Source organism: Alosa sapidissima, chromosome 19, assembly GCF_018492685.1.
Source record: "Alosa sapidissima isolate fAloSap1 chromosome 19, fAloSap1.pri, whole genome shotgun sequence".
Taxonomy (NCBI): Eukaryota; Metazoa; Chordata; class Actinopteri; order Clupeiformes; family Clupeidae; genus Alosa; species Alosa sapidissima.
Genome location: NC_055975.1, coordinates 7,333,530 through 7,356,726, shown reverse-complemented (window position 1 = coordinate 7,356,726; position 23,197 = coordinate 7,333,530). Strand labels below are relative to the sequence as shown.

Below are 23,197 nucleotides of genomic sequence, written 5' to 3'. Positions count from 1 at the left end.
AATACTGGAAATTTAAATTAAGGATCAATATTTGCCTTTTTATTTTACTTAATTTTAAAATAATTAGCAGACTATACAAACTCACATACTGATAGTTCGGCAATATCAGCACACGATTCAATCATTCCATCGGTCTCTAGTTGTGAGCCTGCTCAAACTACACAACAAATCAGTCACAAACCTGATTCAAAAGTTTGTTGGATCCAACTGATTCAGGGCTACAATCAGGTCAACATCTCAGTGTCTGCCTGGCATAAGTTAGCACCAATTAGCTTCCATGCATAATTCTGTGCTTTTATGACATCACAGAGATTGGCAGTATTTTTAAAATGCAATTAAAAAAGCAATTATTAAAAGCAATTCACAAAAGATTCACTGAACAAAAATGCTGATGTGGTACATGAAAATTTAGCTAAAAATGTGGAGAATGCAATGCAATGAGTCATTTTCTTCAACCCAATAAAGTACAAATTACAAAATAGTATTTTGTATTTGAAATAAGTATGCTGTCCATCCCTGAATACATAACATAGCTCTACATCATGTGGTGAATATACAGTCGGAAAATTAAGATAAACCCAATTTGGAGTAAATGGGCACGGAATATAGAAGACACAATGGCAGTATTTTACCTATCAAGTAGGCCATCTTGCACCCCCAACACATACTCGAAAACACACACAATCAAGGGCCTTTTCAATACACCTTTTTCTCTATCAATTCGTCTGAGCCAGACAAAAAAAGTCATGCTCCTACCTGTGAGAATGACATTACATAATGAAATTAAAGAAGGCATTCTGGGCATGCATTGGTAATTTCAGACATGCTATTCTCCGTACATATCAGTGTAGCATCAAAATGATCTTGATTGAATGTCTTTTTGTGATTGAATGTATTTCATTTTTGAGTTTTTTATCCATCATCCAAAGTCATCCAAAAGTCATCCAAAAGTATTCAGATTACGTTACATTATTTTTGTAATCCAATGGACTACGTTACTATGTTATTGGCATGTAGTACTCAGTAATAGATTACATTTCAAAGTAATCTGACCCAACACTGGAGATATACCACTGAGAGAAATGGGTGGAAATGGACAAAGCGCTGTGTGCAGAATGGAATATAAGGAAATATGATGAAATTTCATGTATTTTCACGTATTTCATGTATTTTTAACTGTTTATAAGCACCTAGCTCAATATCATTGGGAAGTTCTGGTTCTGCTCTTTCACGTGGTTTCTGTGATTTATGTGTGATAAGTACTCTGTGAGCAATTCAACAGAGAATTAATTTAATATAGTTAATATAATATTTTAGGGGGCCTTTGATTATCTTAGGATGGCTTTAGCCCACCCAAAATAGGCCTAACGACGTCCCTGCTCTCCATCACACCAAGAGACAGTGGCTCAGGAGGTAGAGGAGACAGTTGGCAACTGGAGGGTGGCAGGTCTGGGCCCAGCTCCCCCTGACCTTGTTAAAGTGTCCTTGAGCAAGACACTAAACCCCCATAGTGCTCCTGATGCGCAGGTTGGCGGCGCCTTGCATGGGCCATGGCAACCTTTAATCATCAGTATGTGTTCTGCATCCTGAGTGACCATTGCACTTTGGAGAGAAGTACAATACAAATGCAATCCATTTACTTCCTTGAATAAAATTGTTGAGTGCTATTTCCCCATCCTGCTGCAATTCTCCAGCCTGCTATGGGCACAAATCCAGGTCTTTGAATGAAGGTTTGGTTGCAACAATACAAGGAAACAGTCAACCAACCTCTAGCATTTTGAAATAACTGGTTGCACGATCCCTCATGCATGAGGTTGTGGTAAAGATGATTTCCTTTCTTAAAGGAACAGACTCAGGAGGAATATGAGAGAAGTAAGAGGAGAGAGAGAGAAATCAGGGAGAGAGAGAGAGAGAGAACCAAACTGCTCATGCCTAGCTGCAGATTATATTATGACCTGCCATAAAACAAGAGAAAAGTTGTAACTTTCATGTACCGGTATGTGGCATATTGATGAGTTTATCCTCTTTGTGTACATGTAAATATTATGTTACTATGATAATTCAGCTATTTAATTAAAATTGATTTATGTAGATGTATGTGTGTAAGTGTAGGCATATAATATGTGTTTACATATGTTTTTTTGTTTTGTTTTGTTTTGTTTTTCTACAGTATAGCATTATTGCTGAAGCTATTACTGTCCTTTTAATACCATTTACCATTTATCCTTTTAATATTATTATTATTATTATTATTATTATTCATTGATTGATTGTTAACATGTTATAGGCTACTTGTAGCTTTGGCAACAATGACTTTACTCATTCATGCCAAATAAAGCACCATTTGATTTGATTTGATTTGAGAGAGAGAGTGAAAGAGAGAGAGAGAGGCAAGACTGAGAGGGAAGAGACATGAGAGGGTGTTATGTAGGAGGGAAAGGATGTGTTCCGCTGGATGATGTCACACCCTAAAATCCTGTCTTTAAAACCAGTGAGCCTTTCAGGGGCGTGTTTCCACAAGCTCAGAGTCTGGACAGAGGGAAGGCTGCTCTCCACTTGCTCCACTTCATCAGTCTGCTAGGTATGTTTATCGCTGATCTGACTAACCAAATGCCAGCATGACTTTCAAATCTGGCCTTTGAATGCATGAACGATTAAATCAGTGTGCATGTACAGTATACTAACACTTATTGACATTGATTGAATTGATGATGAATAAGAAAGATGTAAAGAAAAGAAGCCTTTGATTGTGCTCATGACTATGTACTGTATAGAATAACCCCAGTAGTCACGTTTTCAACAGGTCTTCTCAGTGAATAAACAGTCTGTTCAGTGCATGAGTAGATGTTTGATTCAACAGGCATCAAACTAATCTCACTAATGTGAGAACAGAAATGTCACTTAGCAAAGCTCACTACATTATGCGTCATGTGATATGTTGCACTGAGCTAATCTTGTGTGTTTATAAGCTGTTACTGTCACACAGTTAATCAGAAAGTGTCTCTGTGAGCTCACTGAGTCCTCTTTAACTGTGATGTGATAAGATGAATTAACACGCATGAGTGAAATATACTTAGGAATTATAAGCACACCTGCATTTAAGCACTTCATCCTGTTTTGTTTTTCAATAAATGTTTGGCATATTGAAACTTCTCCAGCTTATACAGCATGTTTTGGTTGCTTCTATAAACAGCATGTACTAACACAACTCACAACTCACAACTTGTGTTACTAACACAACTCATCTGTGACTGTCTCAGTCATATTTCCTTTTCCTCTTTGTATGGACATAAGGTATGTTGTTTATCTCACCCCGTGAACACGGTTACAATGAAACACCTGTGTCTCGACAGCTTCCAAATGGATACCAACTATACAACACCAGCCCACTCAGTCTTGCCCTTAACTGACCCTGACAACATATGGAGCAATGGCACCAGTAACGGTAGCCACTGTCCAGATTCCGAGGCCTGGGATTGGTTGTACACCATGCAGCCGGTGTACATGGCCGTCCTTTCCGTGCTAGGCATTATGGGAAACGTATTTGTCCTGGTTGTCTTCTGCTTTCATAAGAAGCCGTGCACCGTGGCCGAGATCTACCTCAGCAACCTGGCGGCGGCCGACTTGCTCCTGCTCTCCTGTCTCCCCTTCTGGGCGGCCAATGTGGCCAACAACTTCAACTGGCAGTTCGGCGGCCTCATGTGCCGCCTGGTCAACGCCGGCATCAAGATGAACATGTATGGGAGTATCCACTTCCTGGTCCTGGTCAGCGGCGACCGCTACGTGGCCCTGGTCCACGCCATGTCGCACGGGCGCATGCGACGGCCGCGCTACGCCAAACTCAGCTGCCTGGCCGTGTGGAGCCTGGGGCTACTCCTCAGCATGCCCACTCTCAACTTCCGCCAGGTGCGCTACCTGGCCCAGTACAACGTGACCGCCTGCATCATCGAGTACCCCAGCCTGGAGGTCGAGTTTGCCTGTGACGCCATACTCCTCCTGCTGGGCTTCGTGGCGCCCCTGGCGGCCATCTCGTACTGCACGTACCGCATCGTCCGAGCACTGCATGGCCAGCGTGTGGAGCGCTTCAACGCGGAGAACACCGAGCGCAAGGCCACCTTCCTGGTGCTCGCCGTACTGCTGGCCTTCCTGCTCTGCTGGATCCCTTTCCACCTGCTGACCATCGTGGACATCCTGTATCGCCTCGGCATGGTGGGCGGCTGTGCCCTTGACCAGGCGCTGGACATCTGCAGCCAGCTGTTCACTTACCTGGCCTTCAGCAACAGCCTGCTCAACCCCATCCTCTACGTGATCGTGGGGAAGAACTTCAGGAAGAAGGTCTACGAGCTGGGTAAGCAGATCAGCCTGATTAGGAAGAAGGCCGGCTCCACCAAGTCACAGCTGTCAACGCTGAAAACATTTGCGTCAAATTGATGAGCAACATGCTGAATGATCAAGTGACCTTCAAAGATACATCCAAGCAAAGTGTTGGATGTAGATTACAGTCCTTTGCGCTGACAGGAATCTGCCCGATTGCTGCAAATGATTTGCCATTTTTCAGTATTAATATGATATGATCAAAAGTCTTACATAACAAACACTGAACAGTATTGAATTGTTTTCAAGATGTTGCAAAACATATTGCACTGTATGTAGTTCCGTAAAATTGTACAATTTACATTTAAAAGTCTTTAAGCTGGCTTTAAGAGTTAATTGCACATATTTGGTAACTGCCCTTATGGTTGGCACTTGTCTTTTATGACCATTTTTATGACATAAATTCTGTTATAGTCATCATATCCCTGCTCTGGATAGCCTTTTTTCTTTTAAGCTCGCAATGCCAGTATGTCACCCCGGCATCCCTGTCTCTTTCTGGTCCAACAGTTATTGACCATTTCGTGAGTTGATGATGATGATGATGAAGGTGACGACAATGATGATATTAAAGGGTGTCTCAATCTGCTCTGCCTTTTCTAAACTCCAATGTTACCTCAGTTAACTAGATGTGTGGCCTATTGATATATTGATGCACAGTTTCATGTGTTTTTGTTGTCAGCAATATTAGGATCTTGCATTCATTCAAAATTATATGTGTTGTTGTTGTTTATCACTTTGCTAAATGGACTGTGGAATTGTTACTTACAGTACTAGCGGAAATATTATATATCAGTGTTACTGGTGATTTAATAACAATAATACTGTCTCTGTATATTTTCTATCAAGATTTTCTAAACAAGAGAGTATACATTGATAACAAAATGTTGTTTATGTATGTATTGTACTGTATCTGTTCATGTCAGTTATTTATCATTGCCATTTTTTGACATTTTGAGTTTTAAATAAACAATTTTTGACAGCATGGTAGTGAAATGAAGGAAACCATGATCAGATCCCATCTGAAAAAATGAAAACTCTATACTTAGTGGTGAACAAGCCTAAATGTATCTAAAGACAATATGAGTCATGATGTGGTGTTTTTTTTTCCGGGAACAATTTCCGGGTGTTTTTGCGGCACAGTCTGCTGGTACCTTGTAAAGAGTATGTCGCAGAGTTTCCACTAGTGACACAGACAGATTTTTCTTGTGGGTCTGGAACAGCAAACTTTGAAAATTGTCCTCCTTATTTTTGTTTGTCGGTCAGACAGGCGTCCAGACATGTGGTCGGCCCGCAGATTCATGCTTTCTTGCCAGACAGGAAAAGACTTCTGACTGTGTCAGATTTTTTTAACCAATGTGTGGGCATATAAAAAACATACTTAATCATCTGCCATTGCTTTCTTATGTATTTTTATCTCTAATAAAGCCCCTCTCCAGGAGTGGTGTCACCAGTTCTTCTCTTTTCATTTGACCGTGGTTGTGGTTTAAGTATTTTAATCTTAGATCTGCAGCACTGGAGCAGGGTAACAGAGTGGTCTCATCAGACTGGGAGGGGCTGCATTGTGTAACATGCAGAGCGGTTTACGAACAGACATGGGCCATCTGTTGCCTCTGAGCCTATCTACAAATCATCAGGTTATTTTATTTTAAAAGGTCCAAGGGTGATAGCAACCTCACGTACCACCTCCATTTGCTCCCACTGCTCAGCAAAGTGGAAAAAATGGTCCTCTTCAGCAGAGCATGTAGTAAATTGTGCAGTAAGTCACAGTCTTTGTGGTTGCTCGGTAACAGGCCTTGCACAGGGGTCAGTGCAAAAACAAGTGATTTATTTTCTTTTCTTTATACTGTATGACGGTTGCTGAGGAGTTGTTTATGAGAGGTATGATAGGAGTTGTTTTTTAAAACCCATCATTTCTCTGTTGAAGCAGTAACAGCATGACATTGAATGCCTCTGAGAATGTGCTGTTTGGGATCGTCCACGGCGACGAGGGCGACTGCAATCACACAGAAGCCTGGGAGTGGGTCTACACCATGCAGCCGGCCTACATGAGCGCTATCTGCACGCTGGGCATCGCTGGCAACGCCTTCGTCCTCGCCGTCCTCTGCCTGCAGCGGCAGCACCGCACCGTGGCCGACATCTACCTGGGCAATCTGGCCGCGGCCGACCTGCTGATGGTCTGCTGCCTGCCCTTCTGGATCAGCACCATCCTGCACCACTTCAACTGGGCCTACGGGACGGCCGCGTGCAAGCTCGTGGGCCTACTGATCGGGATGAACTACCTGTGCACCGTGCTCTTCCTGACCGTGGTGAGCGTTGACCGCTACGCGGTGTTGGCCAAGCCGCTGACCCACCGGCCGAGGAGGCGCGTGACCGTGGCCTGGGCCGTGTGCGCCGGCGTCTGGGCGCTGGGCGGCCTGCTCAGCTTCCCAGCCCTCCTCTACCGCTCGGTGGACTTCATCCCCGACCTGGGCGTGGAGGCTTGCCAGCTGGACTATCCCCACCCGAGCTGGCGCATCCGCTTCAACGTCACCGCCAACCTGGTGGGCTTCGTCATCCCCGTGCCCGTAGTGGCGTTCAGCAGCTATCACATCGTGCGCATCCTCAACGACAAACGTGTGCGCAGGAGCACCACGGGTCATGTGGAGAGAAGGGCCGCCTTCCTGGTGCTGGTGATGCTCGCTGTGTTCGTCCTGTGCTGGCTGCCCTTCCAGCTGGTCATGTTCCTGGACACCTTGCACTACTACGAGATCATCTCTGGTTGTCACCTGGAGCACAGCTTGGACATTTGGACCCAACTGGCCACCTACATTGGCTATAGCAACAGCGCCATTAACCCCTTCCTTTACGTGATTGTTGGCAAACACTTCAGGCAGAGGGCTGACACCCTTTTAAACATAGTCCTGAGCTGTGATAACAGACAGGCCATTTTTGTAGACAAATCTAGTGTAAGGTCTAAATACACTGAGTGCAGCACGGTGTGATCTCTGCTCCTTATATTGTTCTGCATTATATCTTCATCACTACTTGAAAAGCATTTCACGTTTTTTCATGACTGTTAATGACTATGAATGTTTAATGACTGTTGACCCAAATACCTTGCAATTCTATTACAGTTTGTGGTTTGTTGGAACGATATTTCCTATCCAAACAGTAAGTTGTAGATACTCTGAGACATCAATGTGATTTTACTGGCATTATTGAATTTGAATTGAATTGAATTAAATCGTAATCAATACTGTAACAGTTGACTAAGGTTGCATAAGTGTAATGTTTCTTAAAGGAGAATTCCGGTGTGATATTGACCTAAAGTGTATCGAAACATGATACCGAGTGTGAACGTATGTCTCATAGCCCATCTCGGCTTGTCCCCTGCACTCCAAAATCTGGCGCTAGTTAGCTGATGCTACCAACATCTTTTTCAATAGTGGTGCTTCGGCATCGGGCTAGCCATGCAAATAAATCACTGTTTTACACCCATTTACGAGGCTCAATGTATCTCCACACTTCATTGGTAGACTTCCGAGGGCCCTGACATTTAAAACGAGACATTGAGAACTTTGAAAAAGCACTGGTAGTTTACTTACAAGACGATTTATACAGACAGTATCTTCACGAAGTTTAGCGTTTGCAGCCATCTTGAATTTAGTCACGATAAGTCGAGCAACGAGTAAGAATGAACAGCTATGATAAGGGATCAGATTCCAAAAATAATTCAGTGGAAATGCATGGATTCCAGTTGCTGCTACTGGAAGAAACTGGAATCCATGCATTTCCACTGAATTATTTTTGGAATCTGATCCCTTATCATAGCTGTTCATTCTTACTCGTTGCTCGACTTATCGTGACTAAATTCAAGATGGCTGCAAACGTTAAACTTCGTGAAGATACTGTCTGTATAAATCGTCTTGTAAGTAAACTACCAGTGCTTTTTCAAAGTTCTCAATGTCTCGTTTTAAATGTCAGGGCCCTAGGAAGTCTACCAATGAAGTGTGGAGATACATTGAGCCTCGTAAATGGGTGTAAAACAGTGATTTATTTGCATGGCTAGCCCGATGCCGAAGCACCACTACTGAAAAAGTTGTTGGTAGCATCGGCTAACTAGCGCCAGATTTTGGAGTGCAGGGGACAAGCCGAGATGGGCTATGAGACATACGTTCACACTCGGTATCATGTTTCAATACACTTTAGGTCAATATCACACCGGAATTCTCCTTTAAGAGACATACTTTTGTGTATATCGTATCTATTATGTATATATTTCATATCGTGTTTGTGCACCCACTGTACACCAAATATGCTAAATAACAGATGGATTATATATGAACTTGAATGTAGAATTAAAACAAAGTTACTAGCTGTTAAATGTTCTTTTCGGTTAATTAGAAACTTGAATGAGAGACTCGCTAGTGTGCATCTCTACACTTTATCTCTGACTCTCCTTAACAACACACATTGTACCATCCCTCCTTTTTCTCCAACTAGAAAGACAGTGTATTGTTAAACTAGGATAAACCAACTAAGTTGGTCATATTAAACAAGCACAGAACAACAAGCACCTCAAACACAGAAACATTAAAAAAAAATCCCTGAGCTGAGCAAGCCATTTAACTACCTGCCCTATCTTCTTGGAACGACATCCATCTGGCCTGTGTATGAGATGTGATGTATGTATACTATATGTTGTCATCCCTACTCTCTTTTACATTACATTTAGCAGACACTTCTTGACCAAAGTGACTTACATATGTCAGCTATATTACAAGGGATTACATTGTCTCCGGAGCAACTAGGGGTTAAGTTCCTTTAAAGGCACAACGGTGGAAGCTGGGAATTGAACCAACAACTTTCAGGCTACTGCACGCTAGCCCAGCTCCTTAACCACTACACTACCACCGCCCATCTCTTAGGTGAGTCCCTTGGAAGTGACCTCAAGGGCCCTATCGTGCACCTGGTGCAACGTGGCACAAAGTGTGACGCAAAGTCCTATTCATATCGTACACCCAGTTAGTGATGAATTTGTTGCCATGTGCTCCACTTTGATTAAACCTTGCACCCAATTAACAACGTAAGGTGTGGTCTGGCACATCCAAAAATCGCTATCTTACACACTCTAAAAATCATTACGCCACTGATAGTGACACATTACACTCTATAGTGAAAGTCGCATGTAAAGCAAAGCTGCAGACACACTGTCACGAGATGTAAGCAACCCTTAGCAACCAGTCCCAAACAATTCCTCTGCAGGATAAATATCCTCAGGATTTTTATTCAGTCATTTGAACATTATTGGCTGGAGTAAGTGTTGCTTTTTTCAGGCTATGCTTTCGATTGTAACCCCTTGCCAGTCAATAGTGAAAGTAAATAACTGTGTAGAACTGTCTTGCCATGAGACAGTGAGACCTTGACTTGACTATGAGGTCACGGTGAATGTAAATGTAATGTAAATGTAAATGTAAATCAGGTTTCTTGGCCTAGTATATTGCGTATACAAGGAATTTGGTCTTTGCATTTATCCCATCCATGAATTAGTGAACACACAGTGAGGTGAAGCACACACTAACTCGGAGCAGTGAGCTGCCTTGCCACAGCGGCGCTCGGGGAGCAGTGAGGGGTTAGGTGCCTTGCTCAAGGGCACTTCAGCCGTTCCCACTAGTCAGGGATCAAACCAGCAACCCTCCGGTTCCAAGCCGGAAGCCCTTACCAGTAGGCCACAACTGCCCAGTGAAGTTAGTTTCGTTTTGCCTGTGAGTTCAAATAATAGCCGAGTACAAAATGCATGTAGGCTATACTCTGCTAATCATACACAGGTTTTAGTAAAGCAACTAACAAGCAGATTCCCTCGCGTTGACTGTCCAAATTTGATATTGCGCTGCTGCCCTTTTAAAGGGAATGACGGATGTCATTCTCATTGGTTTAAACAAGGATGTTATGCCCAAAACACACCCATGACCCTCAGATCGCCAAGATAGGGCCCCAAGTGTCTCTGGTTCTCTCCGAACAGTCTCCGCTCTCCAGTTTGACCATGTGTTGCTGTCCAGCGCCATTACCGTGGCTGGTGTCCAGTGTATAGCAAGTTGCTTCCTACAGCAATCTCCCCTGGCCCCAACTCCCTAGCACAGCAAACTTTAGCAAACTGTCATTGTCGCATGACATGTTGTAGGACTGTTTGTGTTCTTCTGCTTATCTGTGTCTACTGAGTGTGACAGCTACATACATCCGTCTGCCGGAAATAAACACCACCTCTACTTCTGGAGTCTCTCCAGCATTCTTTATAATATTTTGGGTGCACTGAGTGAAGGTGTCTTTGTGGTGGTCTGTTGTCAGGCTGCACCACTATTTTTCTTCCATATGTGTATTGGGGACATTTCTTCATCTCAAACAGTATACAGTAGCTATAAACACATGCCCTCTCTCTGTGGTTGTGAGTGCTCTGCTGACTTTATGCTATCGTCTGACTTGCCTGCGTGCTGCTCTAAGCCCTGTTTCAGAAGAGGACGAGGTCTATTCCTGCGTTGTAGTCCTCCATTCATGTTGATTTCCTTAGAATCACCATATCATTTTCTCTTTAGACCATTCTGCCACTCTGCATATCTGACTGAGGTATCTGTTTTGTTACTTTGTTATGTGATTCTTTTTTTAATATCTGTCAGATTGAAAACTTTCCATCACTTGAATAAATCTCCATGAAAAGGTATTCTCCGCTATTTTAAAAGATATTTGTGATTGTAAAACACATGTACATAACTGTTGATAATAGTCTGTAATGTAATGTACAGGAATACAAATCTAAAAGGACCCACAATGACCACACAGCCCTTTTACATCCATTATCTCCCTCTCACTCACTGATGGTCTTGTAATTTATCACCATGGTGTCTACCATATAATACAGTCTACACTCTCTTTTACCCTCGCCACTGATGCACCCCCTTAGTCAGCCCACTTATCCTCCAGTCTATGCCCACCCTCAGATGCCTATCAGGTTTCCCCCACTAATATCAATTGTCCATTTCCCACTATCCATGTCAGTCCATTCATTCATCATTTCTGATGTCCAACATAACCTCCCCCACTCACATTCTCCCAATTCTTATTACCCCATCACCATTTACAGAGGCCATCATTGAAATATGCCTCAGGTTTAGACTCATCAGTCATATTCAAGCTCTTCAGCGGGCATTCTATCCATTGTTTACTCAGCTGAAACCACCATAATTGTTATGGCAGCAGATCCAGTATCTGTGTCATTCAGGAATTAGGAAAGCACTCTGGAAAGTAATGGTCGCGTGCAAAAATCGTGTTTTCAACAAAAAATCTTTATCTAAGAAAATGTCTATTTCAATTTACATAAACAATAATAAAAGGTTTCTTCCTATTACAGTTCCTTCAGTAAGCTCTCAACACGACAAGCACGGTCCAAAAACTGTGTGCATCCGTGCTCCCCAATCCATCCATCTCTCATCTACCAGTCTTCAAGCCCAAAATGCGTCTTTACACACGCTATAAAAATAAATGTCTCAATTTTTAAATTACTATTAATTTAGACTGAGATTATGCTTTCTTTCATGAAATGATACATAAATTACAATAATACTCATACACAAATAAACAAATATGAAATCTTATCTATGGCTCTAACAATAATAAATAAATAAATAAATAATGACCCAAGGTCATTTCACAAACAGTTTGGTACTAACAAACACACAACTATGTAAAACAAAGCAAAAACAAGCAAAAAAGCAGATCAACCTACCCGTTAACACACTAACCTACAGTACAGTGTGTAGATGTACTTCCATGAACTTTCCTAGACTTACACTAAGCCTTGTGAAGGGAAACAATTCACTGGTGCTTTATGTATCCATGTAATGATTTTGATTCAAAGTCAATGTAAGAATACAGTTAATCAGTAGCCTACAAGACAGCATCCTGTTATATTTCAATGTTAGAAAGAAAGAAAGAGTAGCCTCAAGAGTACAGTAGCATGGCTCTATTTATTAATGATATCTTTCTAGCCAACTCCTCTGTTTGGGTGTGCATTCCTTCACCATGTTTATTCATGATATTTCAATGCTGTATCATAAAATGTATCACTGATAAGAGTGAACCATCACACATACCAATCTTAATTGATATGTCCTAAATATTCTCACATTATGTTAACAACAATCAGGCTTGCCCTGTCTAAAGACTGATATCTTCAGAGGATAACTCCTTAAGTGTTAAAGCGTATGTACCGCCCCTCAAGTGTTTAGGCCACAGTCTCTATCCAGCCAACAAGAAGATACATCTGAGTTGCAAGCAAGTCGAGCCTGGCTGAGGCTTGGGGTGAGGAATGCTACATTGTATACACTGAGCTCCGCTCTGTAAGCTGCCTGAACAGGAGGAATGAATGTGAATTAGAGGCTCTTCATTTTCAACCAAACACTGAACTTTGTCCCCCCAAAAATCTCCAGGTATGCCGCTGTTTGTTTATCATGCATGCTACTTTAGGAACTAGAAGAGTTGTGAGTTGGCTTTTTAGCTTATTAAAATTATGTGGTAACCACCGCATGATCTATCATGGTGTGTTCGAATGGCCCGTAATTTTTTACTTTGTGAGATTCTCTGTGTTGATCCTCACTTTATGATGATGTTTGTAATTCTGTAACTTCAGTGCAGGCAACGGCCAGGTTTTGTTGAGGCATAATTGAGATTTAGAATAGTTTTAAAATCCCAGCACACAAATTAATCTTCAGAATTCACAGATTTTTAAATAGCCTATGTTGCATAATTGAATTATGTCTTCAAATTGAAAAAGATAAGCTGATTTAGTCAGATAGGACCTATTGGATCTAGAGACAACTTAGAGATAGACAAGATTTTGAAAATCCCAGACAGTAGTGTAAATACAGCTTTCACTCAGATTTTTGGAAATGGTTTCTGAGAGCTGCGCTTTGTTTTGCCTTTCTACAGTAGATAGCAGAGCCATTACGGTAAGTGAGTATGGATATGTACCAGACCCCAAACATCAGCATTCCCACATTCCCTACTATGGCAGAGAATGACACTGCCTGGGACCTGGTCCATGCTATCCTCCCACCCTATATCTTCACCCTCAGTGTGGTGGGAATTCTGGGAAATGCCTTTGTTCTTGGTGTGTTCCTGCTTCAGAGGGCCAAGTGGAGCGTCCCGGAAATTTACCTGGGCAACCTCGCACTGGCTGACCTTGTGATGCTGGCCCTGTTGCCCTTCTGGGGCGTCAACGTGCTCAACGACTACAACTGGCCGTTTGGGGAATTCATGTGCATTGTGGTCAGCCTCTCCCTCACCACCAACATGTACACCAGCGTCTTCCTCCTCGCCATGATCAGCGTGGACCGCTACCTGGCCCTGGTGCAGACCATGAAGGCCCGTTGGCTGCGGCGGACATGCTACGCCAAGGCGATCTGCGCCGTCCTGTGGGTCCTCGGCGTGGCCGTGTGCGCCCCTGTGCTGCCCCACAGGAAGCTGGAGTACGACCCCGAGTACCGCGTCATGTCCTGCTTCCTCGACTACCCGCACGACTCCTGGAGGGTGGCTCACCACGTGCTGCTCAACCTGATGGGCTTCGCCCTGCCTTTCCTGGCCATTTCCTTCTGTAGCGTCAACGTGGTCAGAGCGCTGAACCAGAGGAGGGACAACGCGTGCAGCTCGGACCGGTCGGACAGGAAGGCCACGACACTGGTGTACGCCGTCACGCTCTTCTTCCTCGTCTGCTGGGGTCCGTTCCACCTGTTCACCTTCTTGGACGTGCTGTGCGACTTCCAGGTGTTGGAGGTGGCCGAATGGCAGGAGGTGACGGCCATCGGGAACCAGTTTGCGACGTACTTCGCCTTCCTGAACAGCAGTCTGAATCCAGTGCTGTACGTCTGCACCGGGCAGTACTTCAGGAGGAAACTCAGCGAGATCTATCGCAGATATGAGCGCTCCAGAGGATCGGACGTGACAACGCAGCGCTCAGTTGTGTCGACGCTTCTGCACAAAACGGATCACATCAGGCCTGTTGTCTTATAAAGTTATCAAGTGAGCAGGGCATGATGCGAGCTGGGTAGTTAGGGTGGGTTTTCAGGCCAATAGGTGCACAGTGAAAAATAACTTAAAGTTTATTTCAATCTGTGGGCCCTAATTTGAATGATGGGCAAAGTGTAAACTTTTATGTCTAAGTCTAACTGAAGCTAATTTAATAACGAGGCAAAATCCATTTGCTAATGTAAAACCATGAAAAATATCCAAAGCATGAACATCAAGCATGCCTGTTATTTAAATTAGATTCTTGTGACAATTTACTCTTTATTAACAATGGACCCTTCTGTAATAAGGAGTCAGAATAAATATTTTTTCCATCATTTATTATTTTTTTGTTGTGAGTGTTTTTAAGTCTTTCAGGAGCATGCTAGCTTATCTCTCCTGGCTGTTGGAGGGGTGGAGAAGAAGCACAGATGTGTGCGCTTCTGTAAATAGTTTCATTAAAGCCAAAGCTCAGCGGCTTTATGTGACAAAGTGCAGGGCCTCCGAGGGGAAGCTTGCTGTTTGAGCTGTACAGAGATCACGGTATCTTAAAACAGATCTTAAACCTCATCCTATGTTTATGATCACTCCTCCACATCCTGCATATTTGACTCAGTCTCTCTCAAACTCGTGTACTTTCACTACTTGAAAATTCAGATAGGCCAGATTCTCTCCCCTTAATAAACCACAACCATAGAATGATACTGTATAGAACAGATATTCTTGTATTCCTGTCCTGAAAACAGGACACAAGAAGAAACATACAAATTATAATATATAATATATACAATTTGTGAAAATGTATCTTAAATCTCTCTGTATAGGTGAACAGCTGTAAGTACTGTTATTAAATAAAACATCTATGGAGAATATGAAACATTTGTCTCTAAACAAATGTAATGTGTTTAACAGTGTTGTTGTGCTCTTCTGTTTGGACAGATCCACAGAGGCTGTTCAGCATGTTTAACCAGAACGCTGATCAAAGTGTAAATTATAGGTCAAAGGGGCTGCCACCTTGTGGGCAGTATGGTGGAGTGCGCCATCATGCCAATGCTACTCTGCACGTATGTGATAAGAACTTTTCACGTGTTGTTTTATTCTTTTGGGAAGATAAGCTTGTCTATGCTGTCACAGATTAGTTCATACCTTTTTACTCAAGTACTTAGAGTTGTGCAAGATCTCTCTTATCTTCATATACAAAGTGATGTGGTGAGCCAGAGTAAGCTTGTGAGATGTCTAATATTTTAGCTTCCTGTTTCCACTGTCTGTGGTTGCTGAGGCACACAAACAAGAGCATCAGTGCAATAACAGCACAAGAAAACTAGACCAATTAATGGTTTGTATGCTGGTGAAAGGCAACACAAAACACTCAACATAATTGCATTGGGAGAGTTTTTTTAGAAACGGTCTAGTCTGTGTTTGTGTTTCCTTCCTGTGCACTCTTCTCCATTCATCACAGATAAGAGTGATATGAGTAGGGTTTCCCACTGTAGGCGTTCTATGTACACTACTAAAATTACTACCAGCAGTGGTGTAGTCTACGTAGAACGCAGGTATACGCCGTATACCCACCTCAAAATTTTGGTTATTTCAGTATACCCACTTAAAATTAATTTTTCAATATTTAGAATAACACAGCCACGTTTCATCAACGGCCACTTCTCATGGAAGCCTTGTAATTTAACAACACAACGATATTACACTTTACAATATTCATTCGGAGATTGCGGCAGTCAATCTCCCATGGATTCTCCGTCAGTTGTTTCCAGATATGAAACCATGCAGCGTTGACCACTGGCACTGCTTTCTATGGGGACGAATGGCTGAATGTCAGATCACCGCCATGTTTAACCGGTATTAAATATTGCCAGCATCAATCACCCTTCCCCCCGACCCCGAGCTGCCAGGTTAAAGCAGCAGCATAGCAGCGTTCCAGGTTTTTAGTTGGGGACGATGAGGATGGCCAGGCGCAAAGGACAGCAAGACCTTCGGAACTTTTTTATTAAGGTTGCCCGACCTGATGTTTCCGAAGGTAAGTTAAAAGTCAAAAACATCATTCACGCTTTTTATGAGACTTGTATTGCTACCAAGTTACCCTTCTCCCCACTAATTGTCACATATGTGGAAGGGGGGTTTGGGGGTCCTCCCCCAGAATTTTTTTCATTTGTTTGATGTGATTTCCTGTATTCTGGTGCATTTTGGTAGCTTAGAAATCTAGACACACCCTAGCGGCATCAAATTACATTTGCTTCCAGGGCTAGTCTAGCAACTCTCCGTTGGCTTGTGAGCTCGAAAAATTAAACTTCTATCAGGCCAATCAAATCGTCTATAGAGTCGTTAGGGGGGCATAACATAATGATTGATGGCAGAGTTGCAACGGTTTGGCTTGAATTCCCTGCTACTTGAAAACAAAGAAGATGGATATTGCTGTTGGCCAACAGTGTAACACGAGTTAAGCTTGTTTTGAGATGGCAAAAGTTTGAACTAGCCAACTAGCTCCGCTGGTGGGAAAACGCATGGGACTCAGTGCTGTCCTATTGCGACAACCGATTATCCCGCCCCTCGGACTGAGCACTGCGAATGTTTTAATGTGGGTCTGGCTCGTCAGGCTAGCATTTTGGGGATGGCCAATACTAAATTCAATCAGATTCATAGCCTACATCCTGATGTGTTGATATTGAGGCAATGATTCCATGCAAAGGCTTGGGCTTCAGGGCCCCCTGACACCTTGGGCCCCTGGGTCTGGGCCCGGAAGGCCCGTGCAGTAATCCATCCCTGGGACCAGGGTCTCAGAGTTAAATGAATGATTGGTATCAAAGGGATCTAGCCTACTACTAGGACCATGGGTGTCGGAGGCATTGTGAAAGTGGGTGGGACATTTCAGAGAGGGGGTATGGGGGTCCTCCCCCAGAAATTTTTTTTTGGACTAGATGCAATTTCCTGAATTCTGGTACATTTTAACAGGTTATTTAGATACTTCTATATAACAAAATAAAGCCAGCCTACGAAATTAATAAAAAGTAAATCATGCATAATTTAAAACTAACTCAATATAGGCTACTTGGCTACGCAATAAGGTTTCCATTACAGCACCGCAGACGTTCAATGAACGCATGAAAGCAGATGGTTTGTTTGAAATCCCGACACTCTTTCAATTACATGGAACGTAATAGTGATCATCAAATACCTCCCCAGATTTCAGTGCCCATCAGTCCCAACATTTAACAATATAATCAAACAGTCCAAAAGTAAATTAAATATCAAACTAAACCGTGAATCCAATGAAAATGACAATGAAGCACTAAACAGATGCTGAAAACAGCACTGGTATTTCGCACGGCAAAAGTGAGGGGGTCCAAACTAACCAGTTTTAAAAAGTGGGTGGGTGTTTTGTAAGAATTTAAGAAATGTTTGTATATTTTAACTTTTAAATGCATCAATCAGGTGCACTTTCAAAATAAATTCAGAGGTCAGACTTGCTTATTTTTATGGAAATATTTGTGCTGTAGCCTGAGCTATTTTGCACTTCAGAATTATAACCATGCACTCACAGGTGGAATAGTTAGGGTGATATTGCAATAAGTTCACAACCACAAAAACATATGCTACATTTCACAGTTTAGAAATGTTAAAAAATGTGTTGACATTTCAGCACTCCATGAAATTATGCAGAAGTGGTCACCTGTGTTATTCAGCTAGTTTATTTAAGATAATATATTGGTCATTGTAATGGCCATAGCCTATAGCCTACATGCTATTCCTTTTTCAGGATGTACCCATATCTGCATGATGTGAATGTTTGCATATGGCTTATGTCAGGCTTTATATAAATATTTGTGTCTCGTTATTTGATTTTCTTCATATTTTTGCATTAATGTCACTAGGAAGCATGGTAATATAAATATATTCATTTATCTGTAATGGGATTGGCTGGAACCTGACAATATAAGAACCATGATAGTGGGATAATCTATGGCTGAGCAATTTACAAAAATGTATGTAGGCCTACTGACAAATAGTTTACATTAGAATACATTATAATTTCGCCCCAATGAGGCTATGTAGAAATGTGTTGCAATTTCAAAACCGGATTACTCAGGAACCACTTATTGCACAAAGGCATGCTTTACAATATTCGTATTCGGTACGGTTTGCTGTTTATTGTGATATTGGGTTTGCCACGTGTTGTGTGAAGGGTTAGTGAAATATTAAACCGAGAGTAATGGGTGTGCACTGTGTGCAAAATGCAAATATGATTAGCCTAAATTGCACGTCGGTTCAATGTTAATTTTCTCGCGAACCATAAATCACAACTTGGCGCTATATAGCTTAGATTCCGCACGTTCACCTGATGTGTGATATCATATGTACTGTATAGGTTTAGTTTAGTTGAACCTCATCTGCCAGGTATTTGACCTACCAGGTTGACACTTCAGCGTAAAAAATACTCAATAATACTCAAAGCATACCTGAAGCCGGGGAAATGCGGGGGGAATGCGCCTGGGACGGCTTCTGAAGTAGCATCGCAAATGAGAGAAAATTTATAAAATTCCACAGACAGGGGGTGCTCTTGAACCCTCTCACCGTCTCTGAAAGCATAACCGTGTAAATGTAGATGGGGGGTGTGGCGTGTGAGTGTGTGAAACCAATCAAATGCGTGTGTCTCACGGCCAATGCGTGAGAGTTGGCACATGCCTTGTGCAAGGCACCTAACCCCTCAATGCTCCCTGAGCGCCACTGTTGCAAGGCAGCTCACTGCTTTAGGTTAGTGTGTGCTTCACCTCACTGTGTGCTCTGTGTGTCTCACTAATTCATGGATGGGATAAATGCAGAGACCAAATTCCTTGTATACGCAAGTATACTTGGCCTATAAACCTGATTTACATTTACATCTACATTTACACTGTTTTGTAGCTCTAACCAACTCTAATAGATCATAATGGAACATTTTTGGTATAGTTTTAGCTTTCCATATACACATACATCATTGTTTTTGGTATGTTACCCTCTTCCTGCTCAGTTTTTCCAGATATTGTACCTATGGTGACTGTGGACATGAGGATATGGGCAGATCATATTATCAGATCTTTTTCATGAAGGTAGGTGCTGTCATTTGTTTTCTGTGTGTGACAAAACAACTGTATCGCTCACAGTTATCAGCTGTTTCCAGAACAAATGTAAATACCACGGTATACCTAAAGGTTAAACAACCTAACGTCTTATGCATTTGAGGAAATTTCCATATAAATCCTATTGAGCCAACATAAAACACATTTGGTTATCAAATATCTGACCCTGTGTGACCATAGGTCGACCCCATGGTGAAGTAAGGAGGCTAAAACAGTCTCTGAACAAATAAACAGGAAATGTTGTGTAGCCTACTCTGTGGACTGTTGTGTACTCATTGGCACGGGCACATACCATTTCATATAGAGCTTTATCAAGGCATCCAAAGTGCTTTAAAGTGAAAGGGAAATCCCTTGCTAACCCCCATCAATGTGTGGCATGTGTCTGGGTGAAGCACTGCAGCCGTCATGGAACACTCACCACACAGCAGCTTGAGGTTGAGAATGAGGGAATGAGCCAATTACAGTGGGGGATGATTAAATGGCCAGCTTGAATTAGTCAGGTTGGGAATTTTAGCGAGAATTCTACACTCACAATACCCACTAGCTTACTTGTTACCCACTAGGCCCTTGTTTTCACCCAGATGCTTGCTCATTTTGGAAAACCTCTCGAAAGAAATAGCAGAGGATTATGACCTCTGAGACAAATAGACTTGTGATTCACTAAATAAGGGATTGCTGACTTTAAGACGTCACCCCTCCAGTGCGGTTTCAAGCGTGAATTTATGGACTGTATATCTTTGAATGTGTGTGGTCCCTGCTCAATCCAATACAGCTCCTCAGATAACACAAATCCCACAAATGTTTTGGGATATATCTAGAACATGATTTACATGTGTTAGATTTGCATGGTCCCATCCATGCTTGAAATACTTGTCCAGTCAGTGAGAGTCACAGCCACGATGAAGCTGGACGTGTTTTTCAATGCCAGCAATGCCAGCATGCCTAAAAACTGTGACAAAGTGGATTTAGTGGACCGGTTCATGTACCCGACTGCATATTCAGTGTTCTTTATCATAGGATTTCCAGCCAACTGCCTCTCCTTTTATGTTGCCTACCAACTGATGCAAAAGGGCAACACCATAGCAGTGTACCTGGTCAACTTGTCTGTGTCTGACCTCCTGTACACCATCACGCTGCCCGTGTGGATTGAGCTGTCCCTTGGATGGCCAGTGGACAGCACGCTCTGTAGCCTGATCACGCTGATTATGTACAACAGCTTCTATGTGGGAACCGGGCTGCTGTGCTGCATCTCAGTGGACCGTTACCTGGCCGTGTTCTACCCTCTCCATTTCCTGTGGGTGAGGGAGTTGCGCACGGCCACGCTGGTAAGTGCCGTGGTGTGGGTAGCTGAGTTCTTGGTGCATGCCAGCCTCCTGGCCCACTCCGGTGCCCTGGAGTCCTTCTCTGCCTTACGTCTGTGCGAGGAGAGGATGCCCATGCATCCTGCGGATGCCATTGTGGCAATCGTTCGAGCAACGCTTGGGTTCCTTCTGCCTTTGCTCTTGATGATCTTCTGCTTCTGTCAGATCATGAGAGCCCTCAACAACAGTGCCTCACTGGAGAACGACGAACGCAGTAAGATCCGGAACCTGCTGCTCCTTTTGCTCATCACCTACATGGTGGCGTTCACCCCATATCAGCTCGTCATGGTCTTGCGCGCAGGGCTGGAGCCGGTAGGAAACTGTGGCTATGCCACCCTCCTCAGAGACTACTACATGGTGTTTGTCGCCACCACCACAATTAACAGCGTGGCAGACCCCATAATCTACTGCCTTATGAGCCAGAGCGCCAAGACAGAACTGAAAGCCATGCTGAGGACTGGAAGGGTGACACTGAGGAAGCTCCAAACAAAAGACACGTCCGATGCCTCTGTTGCATAACTGCTCTGCCAAAGTAGTTTCACTGAAAGGGAACACTGTCATTTTTGATTGGATTGTTTATCTGTGCATTTGTATGTCTTATAATAATACATGTAAATTGTGAGATACTAAATTAATGAACCACTAAACTATAAGCAACAGACATGGAATTGTCCTGATCAGTTTCCTTTGTTTATAATGGACTTATTCTTGGGTTACCACTGCTATGTAAGGTTACACTTTACTTGAAGGTATCTACATAAGAGTGACATTAGAGTCATGAACGTGTCACAAACATTATCAACAAGTCATAAACATTTATGACATAGGCCTAACGCTTCTGTCATTAAGTGTCATTCGGTTTTTGTCATGACAAGTTGGGTTTAGGGTTAGAGTAAGGTTTAGGGTTAGAGCTTTAGAGCGTTAGAGGTTAGAGAGAGAGGGTTAAGCTTAGGGTTAGGGTTTATGTGTCATGACAGTGTTGTGTTCATGACAGTGTCATGTCACTCTTATGTAGATACCTTCAAGTAAAGTGTTGCCTATTTACTGTAACTATGCTGTTTCCAATATATTGTGATGCAATTAAAATGTTTACTGAGCATTAACACTTTGCTGAGATGTTGCTCCAGTATAGATTATGCCCTTCCTGTTCCTCTTTCTTTCACACCATGAGCGTAGTTTCTTGCCATCACACAAGAGCCCTGCTTCCTGTTTCGTGAAATGCACAAGACAAGCTGTAAAGCAAAGAGGGTGCTACCAGTAGTGCCATAGTTCGAGATAAATAACAAATATCTCAGTGTATGATTGTATCCTATGGTTGCTGACTGGATGGAATACCTGGAACACTTGCATCTTAAAAATTATTTAAGCAGACCACTTATGGTGTGATGAAAGACCAGCTGACAGTGTAAGTAAAACATATTTTAAAATAGTATTCATGAACAGATGACCTGCTTTGTAAACATGTGAAAATCAATTTGTTTACTGATAATCAGGCCTGTTAGGAATATACACATCCTCTATGTACAGGTGCATCTAAAAAATAGAATATCATGGAAAAGTCCATTGCCCTGCCCAAGACTGAAAGATTTTTTGACTTAATTAGCTGATTAGAGCTCTTCTCAGGTTGATCATTTTGTATTATAAATTCTTTATTCTGATATTTTGTGATTCTGGATTTTTGATTTCCATGAGCTGTAAACCGTAATTTTCAAGATTAAATTAATCAATGTTGAAACAAAAAATGCTTGAATTATTTCACTTCATGTATAATGGATATAGATCATATGACAGTTTCACTTTTTGAAATACATTTACAAATTCTCCATTGTTCTTCCATGATACTTAAATGTTTTACATGCACCTGGGGAAGCTACTTGATACACGAATGTTACACTTTGGTACTGAAGTGTGACGTTCCATTTCCATGACGGCAGTATCACTTGATCTAAACAAAGTTTCAAAGTGGCTTAAATAGCATTGAATGTAGACATGTGGCATCATTTCTAGCTAATACATTGTTTTAAATGCAGGCTATAGCCATTTAAATGTGTTTTACCTGCTAGGCAGCAGCTTAGCCACATAACACAGATTCCCTGGCAGGAGTAATTGAAAGAAACAAAATTCCAGTGGATATTTCATGTCTTATCAAAGGCTGACGGCTGTTGAGTGAAGTTTTTTGCCTCAAAAATAAAGACATGTCCATGAATTTAAGGATTTTAACCACATACTGTGCAGTTACATGCAGGTGTCTTTTACGGAGGAAACCCATGCTAAAATAAAACTCTGTAGTAACAAATTTGT

The 23,197-nt window shown here is 42.4% G+C and overlaps 4 protein-coding genes across 6 annotated transcripts in view; all 4 read left to right on the top strand.

Moving 5' to 3' along the window:
- Positions 1–2,510: 2,510 nt before the first annotated feature.
- On the top strand, positions 2,511–7,644 carry LOC121693743 (B2 bradykinin receptor). 2 transcript variants are annotated; one of them, XM_042073387.1, is made up of 2 exons: positions 2,511–2,581; positions 3,354–5,812. In XM_042073387.1, exon 2 carries the CDS (start codon positions 3,361–3,363, stop codon positions 4,429–4,431), a length of 1,071 nt encoding a protein of 356 aa, XP_041929321.1. In that variant the 5' UTR covers positions 2,511–2,581; positions 3,354–3,360; the 3' UTR covers positions 4,432–5,812. The 2 variants fall into 2 exon arrangements, with proteins under 2 accessions (XP_041929321.1, XP_041929322.1); XM_042073388.1 differs by lacking the exon at positions 3,354–5,812 and adding an exon at positions 6,302–7,644 and having other exon boundaries at positions 2,545–2,581.
- A 5,718-nt stretch (positions 7,645–13,362) lies between these two features.
- bdkrb1 (bradykinin receptor B1) lies at positions 13,363–14,713 on the top strand. The gene has a single exon (XM_042073136.1). It carries the CDS (start codon positions 13,363–13,365, stop codon positions 14,410–14,412), a length of 1,050 nt encoding a protein of 349 aa, XP_041929070.1. The 3' UTR covers positions 14,413–14,713.
- A 5,557-nt stretch (positions 14,714–20,270) lies between these two features.
- Positions 20,271–21,804, top strand: LOC121693364 (G-protein coupled receptor 4-like). The gene has a single exon (XM_042072742.1). The coding sequence runs from the start codon at positions 20,435–20,437 to the stop codon at positions 21,413–21,415; it is 981 nt and encodes a 326-aa protein (XP_041928676.1). The 5' UTR covers positions 20,271–20,434; the 3' UTR covers positions 21,416–21,804.
- A 71-nt stretch (positions 21,805–21,875) lies between these two features.
- Positions 21,876–23,197, top strand: part of LOC121693566 (G-protein coupled receptor 4-like) — a 13,448-nt gene continuing 12,126 nt past the window's right edge. For both annotated transcript variants that reach the window (XR_006025535.1, XM_042073101.1), the window contains exon 1: positions 21,876–22,301. Coding sequence is in view for 1 of the 2 variants with exons in the window: in XM_042073101.1 (XP_041929035.1) it covers positions 22,282–22,301 (20 nt within the window). In the remaining variant the exon portion in view is untranslated. The remainder of the gene's footprint in view (positions 22,302–23,197) is intronic.